General features: G+C 41.5%; 1 protein-coding gene across 5 annotated transcripts in view; it reads right to left on the reverse strand.

Annotated features, from left to right (window-relative positions):
* Positions 1-3,732: 3,732 nt before the first annotated feature.
* KMT2E (lysine methyltransferase 2E (inactive)) overlaps positions 3,733-13,261 on the reverse strand; it is a 157,504-nt gene continuing 147,975 nt past the window's right edge. For all 5 annotated transcript variants that reach the window (XM_089685451.1, XM_089685460.1, XM_089685469.1 and 2 more), the window contains 3 exons: positions 9,459-9,547; positions 6,208-6,296; positions 3,733-5,934 (listed from right to left, as the gene is read on the reverse strand). In XM_089685451.1, the coding sequence (XP_089541577.1) occupies positions 4,507-5,934; positions 6,208-6,296; positions 9,459-9,547 (1,606 nt within the window). In that variant the 3' untranslated portion in view covers positions 3,733-4,506. The remainder of the gene's footprint in view (positions 5,935-6,207; positions 6,297-9,458; positions 9,548-13,261) is intronic.

Here is a 13,261-nt window from a genome sequence, read left to right on the forward strand (position 1 = left end):
AAATTGGATGAGCAAGAAAAAATATTTAAATTAACACAGGGTGCTGTATATATGAACATATTAGAAATGAACTATAAATGTTTAGTAAGATGGTATTGTACACCTAATGTGGCACATAAGCAACGACCACAGAGTTCACCTTTATGTTGGAAGGGGTGTGGGATGGCACATACAGGTGAAACTCAAAAAATTAGAATATCATGCAAAAGTTCATTTATTTCAGTAATGCAACTTAAAAGGTGAAACTAATATATGAGATAGACTCATTACATGAAAAGCAAGATAGTTCAAGCCGTGATTTGTCATAATTGTGATGATTATGGTTTACAGCTCATGAAAACCCCAAATCCACAATCTTAGAAAATTAGAATATTGTGAAAAGGTGCAATATTCTAGGCTCAAAGTGTCCCACTCTAATAAACTAATTAAGCCATAACACCTGCAAAGGGTTCCTGAGCCTTTAAATGGTTTCTCAGTCTGGTTTAGTAGGAATCACAATCATGGGAAAGACTGCTGACCTGACAGTTGTACAGAAAACCATCCATAAGGAGGGAAAGCCTCAAAAGGTAATTGCAAAAGAAGTTGGATGTTCCCAAAGTGCTGTATCAAAGCACATTAATAGAAAGTTATGTGGAAGGGAAAAGTGTGGAAGAAAAAGGTGCACAAGCAGCAGGGATGACCACAGCCTGGAGAGGATTGTCGTGAAAGTCCCCAACACTTTTGAATGGCCTTTTCCTAAGGAGTGGACTGAGGCTGGAGTCAGTGCATCAAGAGCCACCACACACAGACGGATCCTGGACATGGGCTTCAAATGTCGTATTCCTCTTCTCAAGCCGCTCCTGAACAACAAACAACGTCAGAAGCGTCTTACCTGGGCTAAAGAAAAACAGACCTGGTCTGTTGCTCAGTGGTCCAAAGTCCTCTTTTCTGATAAGAGCAACTTTTGCATCTCATTTGGAAACCAAGGACCCAGAGTATGGAGGAAGAATGGAGAGGCACACACTGCAAGATGTTTGAAGTCCAGTGTGAAGCTTCCACAGTCTGTGTTGATTTGGGGAGCCATGTCATCTGCTGGTGTTGGTCCACCATGCTTCCTTAAGTCCAGGGTCAACGCAGCCGTCTACCAGAAGATTTTGGAGCACTTCATGCTTCCTTCCGCAGACGAGCTTTATGGGGATGCAGACTTCATCTTCCAGCAGAACTTGGCATCTGCCCACACTGCCAAAAGCACCAAAACCTGGTTCAATGACCGTGGGATTACTGTGCTTGATTGGCCAGCACACTCGCCTGACCCGAACCCCATAGAGAATCTATGGGACATTGCAAAGAGAAAGATGAGAGACATGAGACCGAACTATGCAGAAGAGCTGAAGGCCGCTATTGAAGCATCCTGGTCTTCCATAACACCTCAGCAGTGCCACAGGCTGATAGCTTCCATGCCACGCTGCATTGAGGCAGTAATTGCTGCAAAAGGGACCCAAACCAATTACTGAGTACATATGCATGCTTATACTTTTCAGAGGTCCGATATTGTTCTATGTACAATCCTTGTTTTATTGGTTGCTTGTAATATTCTAATTTTCTGAGATTGTGGACTTAGGATTATGGCTTACAGCTCATGAAAACCCCCACAATTATGACAAATCATGGCTTTAACTATCTTGCTTTGCATGTAATGAGTATCTCATATTAGTTTCACCTTTTAAGTTGCATTACTGAAATAAGTGAACTTTGGCACAATATTCAAATTTTTCAAGTTTCACCTGTATATGGTGGGAGTGTCCTAAATGCAAGAGTTCTGGTAAGGAACAATACAACAAATACAGGAGATAACGGGAATTAGAATATCGAAACACCCTTGGATCTGCTTATTTAACAACTCAGATTTTACAGTGAAACAAGATAAGAACATGATGATTTTTAATTTAATAAATGCAGCTAAAGGATTGATCCCTAGATTTTGGCAAATACAAGAAACACCAAAAATAAAAGACTGGATAAACAGAGTGGAGTATATATACAGGATGGAAGAACTATACCATATTGGAGAGGATAAAATTAAAAAACCTGGAAAAAATGGATAGGCTTTAAAACAACTAAGATATTTAGAACAGATGGAAGTGTAGAAGAGGGGAAGGGGAGAGATTGAAGGTTTATTTTTCCTTTCTTTATCATTACTGCTAGGTGGGGAAGGAGAAAGGAAGGTGGAGGACAGATGGAAGAGGTAGATAGAGGAACAGGATGAAAAAAAAAAAGAGAATAGTAGAAGGTGACTGGCCGAGGGAGGGATTTTGTAAAATTTGATATGGAAAACGTGTGATTGTAAGATTTGAATTGTTGGTTTTAGAAGGTAAAATTAATAAAAGATATAATAAAAAAAAAAATACTGCCAGAAATCACTGTCTGAACACAGTTTGCTATGCCATGCAAAAATCCAAGGTAAAGCTCTATCGTGCAAAGAAAAAGCCATATCTGAACATGATCCAGAAGTGCCATCATCTTCTCTGGGTAAAAGCCCATTTAAAATAGTCTGTTGCAAAGTGGAAAACGGTTTTGTGGTCAGACAAATCCAAATTTGACATTCTTTTTGGAAACCATAGGTACCACATCCTTCAGACTAAAGAGGAAAGGGACCTTCCAGCTTGTTATCAGAGCTCCATTCAAAAGCCTGCATCTCTAATGGTATTGGGGTTCATTAGTGCATATGGAGCGGGCAGCTTGCACATCTGGAAAGGCACCATCAATGCCGAAAGATATATCCAGGTTTAGAGCAACATATGCTTCCATCCAGATGACATTTTCAGGGAATGCCTTTCATATATTTCAGCAGAACAATGCTAAACTGCATCTACAACAGCATGACTTCGTATTAGACAAGTTCAAGTGCTTACCTGGCTTACCTGCAGTCCCGACCTTTCACCAACTGGAAATATTTGACACATCTTGAAAAGAAAAAAACAACAGTCTACCTAGGACTATTGAGCAGGTAGAATCATATATCAGAAAAGAAAAATATGACAGACTTAGGACTATTGAGCAGGTAGAATCCTATATCAGGAAAGAATAGACAACATTTCTCTCCTAAAACTCCAGCAACTGGTCTCCTCAGTTTCTGGACATTTACAGAGTGTTCGAAGAGAAGATGCTACACTGTAGTAAACATGGCCTGTCCCAACTTTTTTGAGAGGTGTTGCTGCCATCAATTTCAAAAGTACCTTATTTTTTCCTAAAATGGTACATTTTCTCAGGTTAACCATTTGATATGTTTCCAATTGTGAATAAAATATGAGTTTGTGTAAAATCTACATTCTAATCAGAATGCAATATGCAAATATCAGTGTCCCAACTTTTTTGGAATTGGAGTTGTATTTGAAAGAGGTTTTGTACTTTTCCCAATCAAGTCAAAACTTCTGATATGTGTTCTATTTAGAAGGAACAGTAATTACATTGTCAATCTCTATTATTTAGCTCCCCTGTGCCAAAAAACTGCAATAAAGTAGCTCTGATAATGGTTTACAAATATAGCTTGCTATGACTAAGCTTTGACCTTCCAGAATCCACAGGCTGCAGCTGGTTTTCAAGGTGAGCAGAGCTGCCGACTGATGATGCCATAAGCAGTGCAAGTACTGCTGATCCTAGTTAGGACACATATGGAGTGATTTTCTGTTTAAAATGGAAAAGAGGTTAACACTGCAATCATGCAAGAAATGAAATTAAAACACAATACAAAGGTTCTGTAATAGTCAGGAAAAAGTACTGACAATGCATTTTAATGTACAGTTTAAGTGCTGTAATTATGCCTCAACATTTTGTAAAATGTATGAAAGGACTAACCTGATAAAACAGACATAATTGTGGTTTATTAACATGAATTAAAATGCCCAACCAGTGCTGCAATGTGACAGTATATTACAAAAAAAATGTAAATGTCATATACTGTACTACTTCCACAAGGATCATACAATTAAAAAAAAAACTATGTACAATGTTTTATCAAATGAGGTGGAAGCTGAAAGCAATATACAGGCAAATACAGTATTTACAAAACTTCTAAAGAAGTTAAATTGTTAAAACAACTATACATTAAATTACAATTGTGTAAATAAGCAAGAAGGTAGCAATGTAACATTGAAACTGGCGTGTTATCGATACTCACACACAGCACAGAAAAAAATAAAACGTGTTAGTGCTCTTACCTGTGTATTTAAATCACATGTATAAAAACATACAATACAAAACATTCACTAAATGAATTGAACTTCGACAGGTGATGTTCTGCAGCACAAACTGCACTGCAATCAAACATAACTGGAATGTATACTTAATCTAAAGACTTGAAACTGGCTTAAAAGCACAGATATAAAAATAAAATGAAAGCGCACTGGTAACTGAATTTTACAAATTTCCATATACAGGCTTTAAAAAGTACCTTTGTAAGGTACATATAAAATGTACAGTTTATTTTACACAACATTTTAAAAATGTTTATTTATGTGAACGCCAAATCTAATGCCAGCCTGAGCCATGGTAGTTATTTTGGAAAGTTGGTGGCACCTGTGGTCTATGAATAGGTATCTGGCCAGGCACTGTAGAAGCCTGCTGTGGTCCTTGCACCCCATGGGGGAGACTTACAGACCCAGGATGGGGACAGAACCCTGCAGCCGATGCAATACTGTTTGGTCCTTGTGGCTGAATATGAGTCCCCTGACTAGGAATTGGGTGGTGAGGTCCTGCTGCAGGGGACTGGTGTGGTGGCACAGGTCCCACTGTACTGTGAACAGGAGCTTGCGCTGAGTATGAGGCTACACCGGCATGAGCTCCTGAAGGAAAAATTGGAGGTCCTTGGTGAGTCTGTAAGTGCAATCCTTGAGCTGATGCCGAATGGTGTCCAGACCCACCTAAAACATTGGTGGATTGAGGTGGTGGTGGTGGTGGAGGAGGGGGAGGGGGAGGAGGAGCTGCATTTAAAACATGCTGGTGTTGCACTGGCAGTCCTTGATGTCCTGCTGATACATGTTGCATGTGCGAGTGGTGAGGACTAGGGCCTGGTGGGGGAGGGGGAGGTGGTGGCAAATGATGTCCTGTTGTCTGTGAATGAATAATAGTGCCACTAGCAACTGGGACAGCATGAACTGCACCTGCCACATGGGGCTGAGGGCATCCTGGTGGAGGAGGTGGTGGAGGGGGAGGGACATTTGATGATGTGCTCTGAAGATGGACAGCAGAGTTTTGTGAAGGCAAATAATGTCCCGAATTGACATGATGTCCTTGAATTGCTGGTTGCCCAGAGGTGGTTGGATGGCCCTGGTTTGGACAGGATGTAAACACAGTTTGCTGGGGAATACTTCCTTTGATTTGACTGTAGTTCTGAAAAGACCCAGAGGGCTGCTGGTTTTGATAAAAGTTTGTTGTTGTTGGAGGAGGAGGAGGGGGAGGTGGAGCAGAGTTGTTTACAGTTTGTTGATTAAAAGCAGTATAGACTGTTGTACACTGTCCTGTCTGGGCTTGGGAGAACAATTGTCCAACTGCTGGCTGGGGAGTCGAAGGTTGAAGATTTTGTGAAACAGGATAGAAGTTAACATGGTTCTCTCTTTGTGGTGCCCCAGTCTGATGTGGTGGAGGGTGATGGGGTCTGAACGGGGACCCTAACTGTTGAGAATGAGGCTTTGGTGAAAGGTAACCATGTTGTATAGGTGTGTGTGGTGAAGCCTTTGGTGACTGTTCCAAATGAGGGGAGGAAGGACAATGCAGCTTTAAAGGTGTAGAAGGCAGCTTCTGTGAATGAGGTTGAGTAACATGAGATTTTGAAAGTGATGGTTGTTTCACTTGCATCTCTGATTTGAAGGGGCTTGACGTTTCTGCCGAAGATGTATTTACAGTGGTTTCCTGGGAAGTATCAGTCTTTAAGGAAACCTTAGGTCCTGCAGAACAAGGCTGTAGAGAAAAAGCAAGAGAAATACAAGTAAAGATGTGTTTGTAGGGTCCTAGATTTGTTTTACTAATGCTAATAGAAAAAAAAAAAATCATAAGATGATCCTGCACAAACTATAAATATGAAGTTGGAAATATTTCTTGGCCATCTAAATGTAAAATAAATGAATATCCTTCTTAAAAACAGTAATCAAGATATGAGAGTATATGCCTGCTAAAGGCTTATGTTAAATACTGGTGACATGCTTCATGCATTAGGTATGACTGACATCTTACCGTGTTCTGTCTAGGACTACTGCAATTCTTCTGTGATGCATCAGGAGACTGGGTTTCTTTTGCACTCTCACCATTCTCCAAATCAACATCTACAAGTCATTAAATGAAATAAATAGAAAAGATGATAAAATGTAGTCACAAATGGCCAACAATGTACAGTATATTTTAGTGTTTGCAGAACAGGTGTACAATTCATTTCCAGTTTTTTGGTTACGTAATGGTACATCTGTAGTCTCACTTACTGTATTCACTAGTCAAATAAATAGCACCTTTTACTGCAAATCAGAAAGACTAGAACTAATTTATACAGTTAAAACCTTGGACTTTGTCACCAGCTAGGTCTATAAACAGGGGAAAATATGCCCATGTTCAGCTGCCACACGATATGATGCCATGTTATATAACTATACAAAAGATAAATAGTGAGCGCTCTCATAAATGTCAGCAGCTAGAACACTTTAGGCAACCATAATGCCTCAAATACAAACAATCAGTTTCAAAACAATGGAGTGCAGCGCTTAAAAAAGATGAAAAGTCAATAAGGTGATAGTACAATATCCACAGTGGTAAACTGTAGATACACGAATTCCCACGGCCTCCACTCTGTCAGAATAACAGAAATGCGCACTCACCGGAAACGCATGGGTTATGCGCATGTGTGATCATGCATCACAAGCAATAGGTGCATCAGAAGCCAGGCATCTCCCTCACGGTAGGTCATCACAGACTCCTAAGATAGGTCCGGGGGTCCCCTTAAGGTCAGCCAGGTACTTCAGAAAAAAACCTCGTCTCAGGATGGCAAAGTGCTTTTTCTATGGGAGTGAAAGCTCCAGGCAGGAGCCCCAAAAAACAGATGCCCAAAATAGTGTAGTATGTCCAAAAAACGAGTTTTTATTATTAGAACAATAGGGCAGTATGCAAGTAGTATATCATGTATAAATTAAAATACAGCAGTACTGACCCCAGTGATGGTGACCGCCGAGCCTCCTCGTGGCTCCGGCGGTGGAATGACGTCACGCTCTGCACAGTTCCTCCTTAGGCCTTTCGTGCTAAAGGCACATCATCAGAGGGGAGACTGTCTCCCCTCTGATGATGTGCCTTTAGCACGAAAGGCCTAAGGAGGAACTGTGCAGAGCGTGACGTCATTCCACCGCCGGAGCCACGAGGAGGCTCGGCGGTCACCATCACTGGGGTCAGTACTGCTGTATTTTAATTTATACATGATATACTACTTGCATACTGCCCTATTGTTCTAATAATAAAAACTCGTTTTTTGGACATACTACACTATTTTGGGCATCTGTTTTTTGGGGCTCCTGCCTGGAGCTTTCACTCCCATAGAAAAAGCACTTTGCCATCCTGAGACGAGGTTTTTTTCTGAAGTACCTGGCTGACCTTAAGGGGACCCCCGGACCTATCTTAGGAGTCTGTGATGACCTACCGTGAGGGAGATGCCTGGCTTCTGATGCACCTATTGCTTGTGATGCATGATCACACATGCGCATAACCCATGCGTTTCCGGTGAGTGCGCATTTCTGTTATTCTGACAGAGTGGAGGCCGTGGGAATTCGTGTATCTACAGTTTACCACTGTGGATATTGTACTATCACCTTATTGACTTTTCATCTTTTTTAAGCGCTGCACTCCATTGTTTTGAAACTGAATGTTATATAACTGCATGTCACAAAGCATTGATATTTTATAATCCTAAATGTAGCTGCTTGTCTGGGCAGGCTATGATGAAAGGGCTATTAAAGTGGAGCTCCACCCAAAAGGGGACGTTCCGCTTTAAGCCATTGTTCCCCACTCCCCATTAAGGATTGGCACCTTTGGGAGAGGGTACCCGAATTTGACAGGTACCCGCTCCCACTTCCGCTGCGATCGCCTAAGGCGATAGGAAGCAGAAGTTGTCATCCCCCCTCCCTCACTGTAGTCTTCTGGGACCTGTCACGGGGCCATTCACAAAGTGCAGGGCTTCTCGCGATGTACAGTGGGCATCCGGCTGGACCGAGGGACAGGCAAGTGTCTATTTTAAAAGTCAGCAGCTACAGTTTTTGTAGCTGCTGACTTTTCTTTTTTTTTTTTTTTTTTTTTTAACTGGAACTCCGCTTTAAGTCAGTCTTGCTGCAGAAGTTTTGGACTTAAATGACTGAAGATTTAAGGCTAGGTTCAAATCTATGCGGGCCGCAGTTTGTGCAGAGTCCATTCGTTTTAATGGGCTGCCGTGCTGTGACATGTCGGAAAGTCGTCCCTGCACTACTTTGGAAATCACAGCTCGCATGGGAACCGAGGGGGTCCAGCGTTTCATGCTGTGGGGTGGTTGAAGCTTCTGGAATCTGTGTGGTTACCGCAGTGGCACCACCCACACAGATGCAAACCTATCCAAAAACTGCTAGTTGTCAGAGCTGTAACACTTTCTGAATGGTTACAAATTCTGAACATACATATAAGATATGTTTAATAAAATATACTATGACTTCAATACTGTAGCAATTTGCTGATAAACAGGGAGCTAAAATGTATGTTTGCTACAAGCACCCAAAGGCAGGGCACATTTCATTTTAATCCCCTGCGAAAATGTTTTCTTGTGGACACAAAAGTTTACTTTATTGCACATTTACCCCCAGGTAAAATCTGACATTTCTCGCAAGTAAAAATCAGCATTTTATTTTGCTAGAAAATTACTTCGAACCCCCCAAACATTATGTATGTTTTTACGCACAGGCCCTGGAGAACAACATGATGGTTGTTGCCATTTGAATAACCACTGCGCAAAAATGTGACGAAAACAAAGATTTTTTTTTTTCCCTCAAGAAAAAACACAATTTTAGGGAACCTAAACACAACATAGTACCCAATATTTTGTTAAAATAAAAAAAAGATGCGGTTTCATGGGTTTAGGCTATTTTAAAGCGAGACATGTTCAGCAACAATCTACAGTACATTAACTTATCCATAAACACTTTAAAAGGGTCTCCAGATTACCACGTTAGAGTTACACAGGAGGGTCTGGCCCTAGAATTATGTTGTCTGAAATAGGGATTCAGCAGCTGTATAGCCACTTGGATCACTTTTACTAGAATCGCCAGGGAAAACCACAAGAAAAAAAAAAAAAAAAACAACAAAAAAAAAAAGCCGGTATAACTGTCTCAATATAAGGTTGTATATATTCACATACGTTGGTCTTGGGGTGGTTAAACTTTCAAAGTAAATCACTCTGGTGACCTGAACATTAAACACATTTTACTTACCGCCATCTTTATCTTTTCTATGGTCACTCAATAACAAGGCCCTGTGATAGCTTCTTTCTCTAACCTGTTCCACAGATGTTGAAGAAGTCCTGGGAAAGAGAACAAAGTGTCATTCCAGATAAAATACATCCTGGTAGTAATACCTAGGGAAAGGTAATGACGCATCACACCTAATTATTTGGCGTTAAATCAATTGTAAAGGAATTTTTTTTAAAATAACCAACATCTCTATACTTACCTGCTATGTGCAATGGAACTGCACAGAGCAGCCCCAAACCTCCTCTACTAGGGTCCCCCGCTGGCGCTCCAGGCTCCTCCTCTCTGTCCAGTGCCCCTCTGGGAAGCCACTTCCCATGGGGGCACTTTGAGTGCTCATTCCCGAGCCCTGCTGCTGCATCGATTGACAGACATCGGAACTCGGCCCCGACCCACACTCACATTGGGACTCGGCAGCGACCCCCACTCACTCGTCACTGAAGTTGATTAACAGGAGCAGGAGCTGCTATCAATCTGCCCACTGAGGAGGGAGACGGCAGCGAGAGCCACTGTTTTCGTGCTCTTTGCTGGATCGGATCGGGCTCAGGTAAGAATAAAAAGGGGGGGGGGTATTAGGGCTAGGTGGATCCTGCAGCAGAGAAGGTTTTTTACCTTAATGCATAGAATGCATTAAGGTAAACAACCTTGAGGCTTTAACCACTAGCCTACAGGGCACTTATACCCCCTTCCTGCGTAGGCCAATTTCCAGCTTTCAGCGCTGTCACACTTTGAATGACAATTGCGAAGTCATGCAACACTGTACCCATATGAAATTTTTATCATTTTTTTGAGACAGATAGAGCTTTATTTTGGTGGTATTTAATCACCTCTGGGATTTTTAGTTTTTCTTAAACAAACCAAAAACCACTGAAAATTTAGAAGGAAAAAGAACACGTTTTTGTTATACAATTTTGTAAATAAGTGATTTTTCTCCTTCACTGATGTGCGCTAATGAGGCTGCACTGATGGGCATTGACAGGCATCACTGATACATGACACTGATATATGGCACTGATGGGTGACATTGAAAAGCAGCTCAGATGGGCACTGATATGTGATATGTGGCATTGATGTGCACTGGTATGCACTGATATGTGGCACTGATGAGCACTGACAGGTGGCATTTCTGGGTGCCCCGATGATCAGTGTGCATGTCCTCTCCGCGGAAAGCCGATTACCGGCTCTCCTCTCCTCTCGAGCTGTCAGCATGACAGCTCGAGAGGAGAGAAATGCCGATAACCGGCATTTCCGTGTTTACATGTGATCAGCTGTGATTGGACACAGGTGATCACATGACCGAGCCGACATCTTCGGCTCTTTCCGTGATCCACTGTGTCCGAGGGACATAGCGCACCAGCGATCGCTGCGCTGCGTGCTCCCTGAGCCACGCATGCGCAGTGAGAATGGTAGGACGTCATATGACGTCCTTTCAGAACGAGAGAACCACCTTGCGCCTGTCATTGTACTATAGGGTGGGCGGGAGGTGGTTAATCACCTCCCGCCATATGGTAATATGACGGACGCAAAGTGGTTCTCTCGTTCTGGGAGGACGTCATATGACGTCCTCCCATTCCCACTGCGCATGCGCAGCTCAGGGGATGCGCTGTGTCCCTCGGACACAGCGGATCACCGATCACAGAAAGAGACGAAGATGTCGGTTTGGTCATGTGATCAGCTGTGTCCAATCACAGCTGATCACATGTAAACAGGGAAATGCCGTTTATCGGCATTTCTCTCCTCTCGAGCTGTCACGCTGACAGCTCGAGAGGAGAGCCGGTAATCGGCTTTCCGCAGAGGGGACATGTACGCTGATCATCAGGGCACTGATGATCAGTGTAGCCCCAGCAGTGCCACCTGTCAGTGTATCAGTGCCCATCTGAGCTGCCTTTCAATGTCACCCATCAGTGCCGCCTTTCAGTGTCACCCATCAATGCAAATGAGTGCCGCCTATCAGTGCCGCCTATCAGTGCCATGTATCAGTGCCATGTATCAGTGCCATGTATCAGTGCCATGTATCAGTGCCCATCAGTGATGCCTGTCAATGCCCATCAGTGCCACCTACCAGTGCCTCCTCATCAGTGTCCATCAGTGCAGCCTCATTAGTGCACATCAGTGAAGGAGAAAAATCACTTATTTACTAAATTTTATAACAAAAACTAAGAAAAAACATGTTTTTCAAAACTTTCAGTGGTTTTTGGTTTAAAAAAAAAAAAAAAAAAACCATTTCATATGGGCACAATGTTGTATGACCGCGCAATTGTCATTCAAAGTGCAACAGCGCTAAAAGCTGGAGATTGGCCTGGGCAGGAAGGGGGTATAAGTGCCCTGTAGGCTAGCGGTTAAAAGTGGATTTCCACTTTTGCATGAAAATTAGGATAACACCTATATTTGTTAAATATTCCCATTCACATAGCATAACTTTTAAAAAGGGTAAGCAGACATTTTGAAACATTTTTGTACTGTTCTTTTATGAAAACTCTAGAACTGAAAAATCCTACTCAACCCCCCCCCCCCCCCCCTTCTCTAATATTTACAAGGAGCTGGGAAGCTTTGCTTGCCATAATGAACCCTGTCTACACTGTGTTATTCAATTTCAGTATTCGTTATAATCTAGATTTGAGCAACTGTCTGTCTTACAGTGGTAGGGAGGGGGGAGAGAGATCATATTACCCCTGTACAAATCATTAGTAAACCTCATCTGGAATATGCAGTTCAGTTTTGGGCACCAATTCACAAAAAGAACATTGGGGAACTGGAGAAAGTACAGAGAAGGGCAACTAAACTGATAAGAGGCATGGAGGAGCTCAGCTATGAGGAAATATTAGAGGAACTGAATTTATTCTCTCTTGAGAAGAGGAGATTAAGGGGGATATGGTCAACATGTATAAATACATCAGTGGTTCATATAGTGAACTTTGTGTTGACCAGCAGGTGCAAAGGAATTTTTTTTCCCAGCAGGTGCAAATTGGATCATGCTTTGCTGGGTTTTTTTGCCTTCCTCTGGATCAACTGTGGGTATAGGATTATAACTTTTTTTTATTTTTGCTTTGGTCACAGTGTGTTAAAAAAACAATCGTAAAAACAAAAGAAAAGAAAAATGTAACAAAAAAAGGAAATTTTTTTTTTTTTTTTTTTAAATATTAGATTACCAGTCAGTGTCCCTGATCACTGCCACACCAGTTATATTTATTTATTACATGACTCTGTACTGCACTGGGGACCATATGTAAAATTAAAAAAATATATATTTTTTGTTTTCCAATAGTGTTTATTCGTTTTTCATAAGAAATTACAAATCCGTACAGAGAAGATGTACATCTACCCCCTCCCCCCCAATATATATTTAATTACCTTTACAAAATATTACAAAAAAATTACAACTTCAAAAACCTCTCCATGCCTCTTACTAAATACCTCACATGTCTACTTTCCAAAAAGGGCTTATTTGGGAGTATTTGTACTGTACTGGCATTTCTGGACCTCATGAAATTAAATAGGCCGTCAGTACATCAGGACTGATTGATTTTCAGATATATACCATAGTAGACTCTATAATTTTCCTAGAGACTAAATAATAAACACTGATTTGGGTTATTTTCACCAAAGAAACGTAGCAAAATACATTTTGGCCTAAACTTATGAAGAAAGATTTGCGAAAATTTATAACTGAAAGAAACACTTTTTTTCCCCAAATTTTCAGTCTTTTTTGGCTCACTTGGCAAAAAACAAACCCAGTGGTGATTAAATACCACCAAAAGAAAGCTTTA

This window comes from Staurois parvus, unplaced genomic scaffold (genome assembly GCF_062004578.1).
Source record: "Staurois parvus isolate SC_StPar_1 unplaced genomic scaffold, SC_StPar_1.0 ptg000019l, whole genome shotgun sequence".
NCBI classification, from domain to species: domain Eukaryota; kingdom Metazoa; phylum Chordata; class Amphibia; order Anura; family Ranidae; genus Staurois; species Staurois parvus.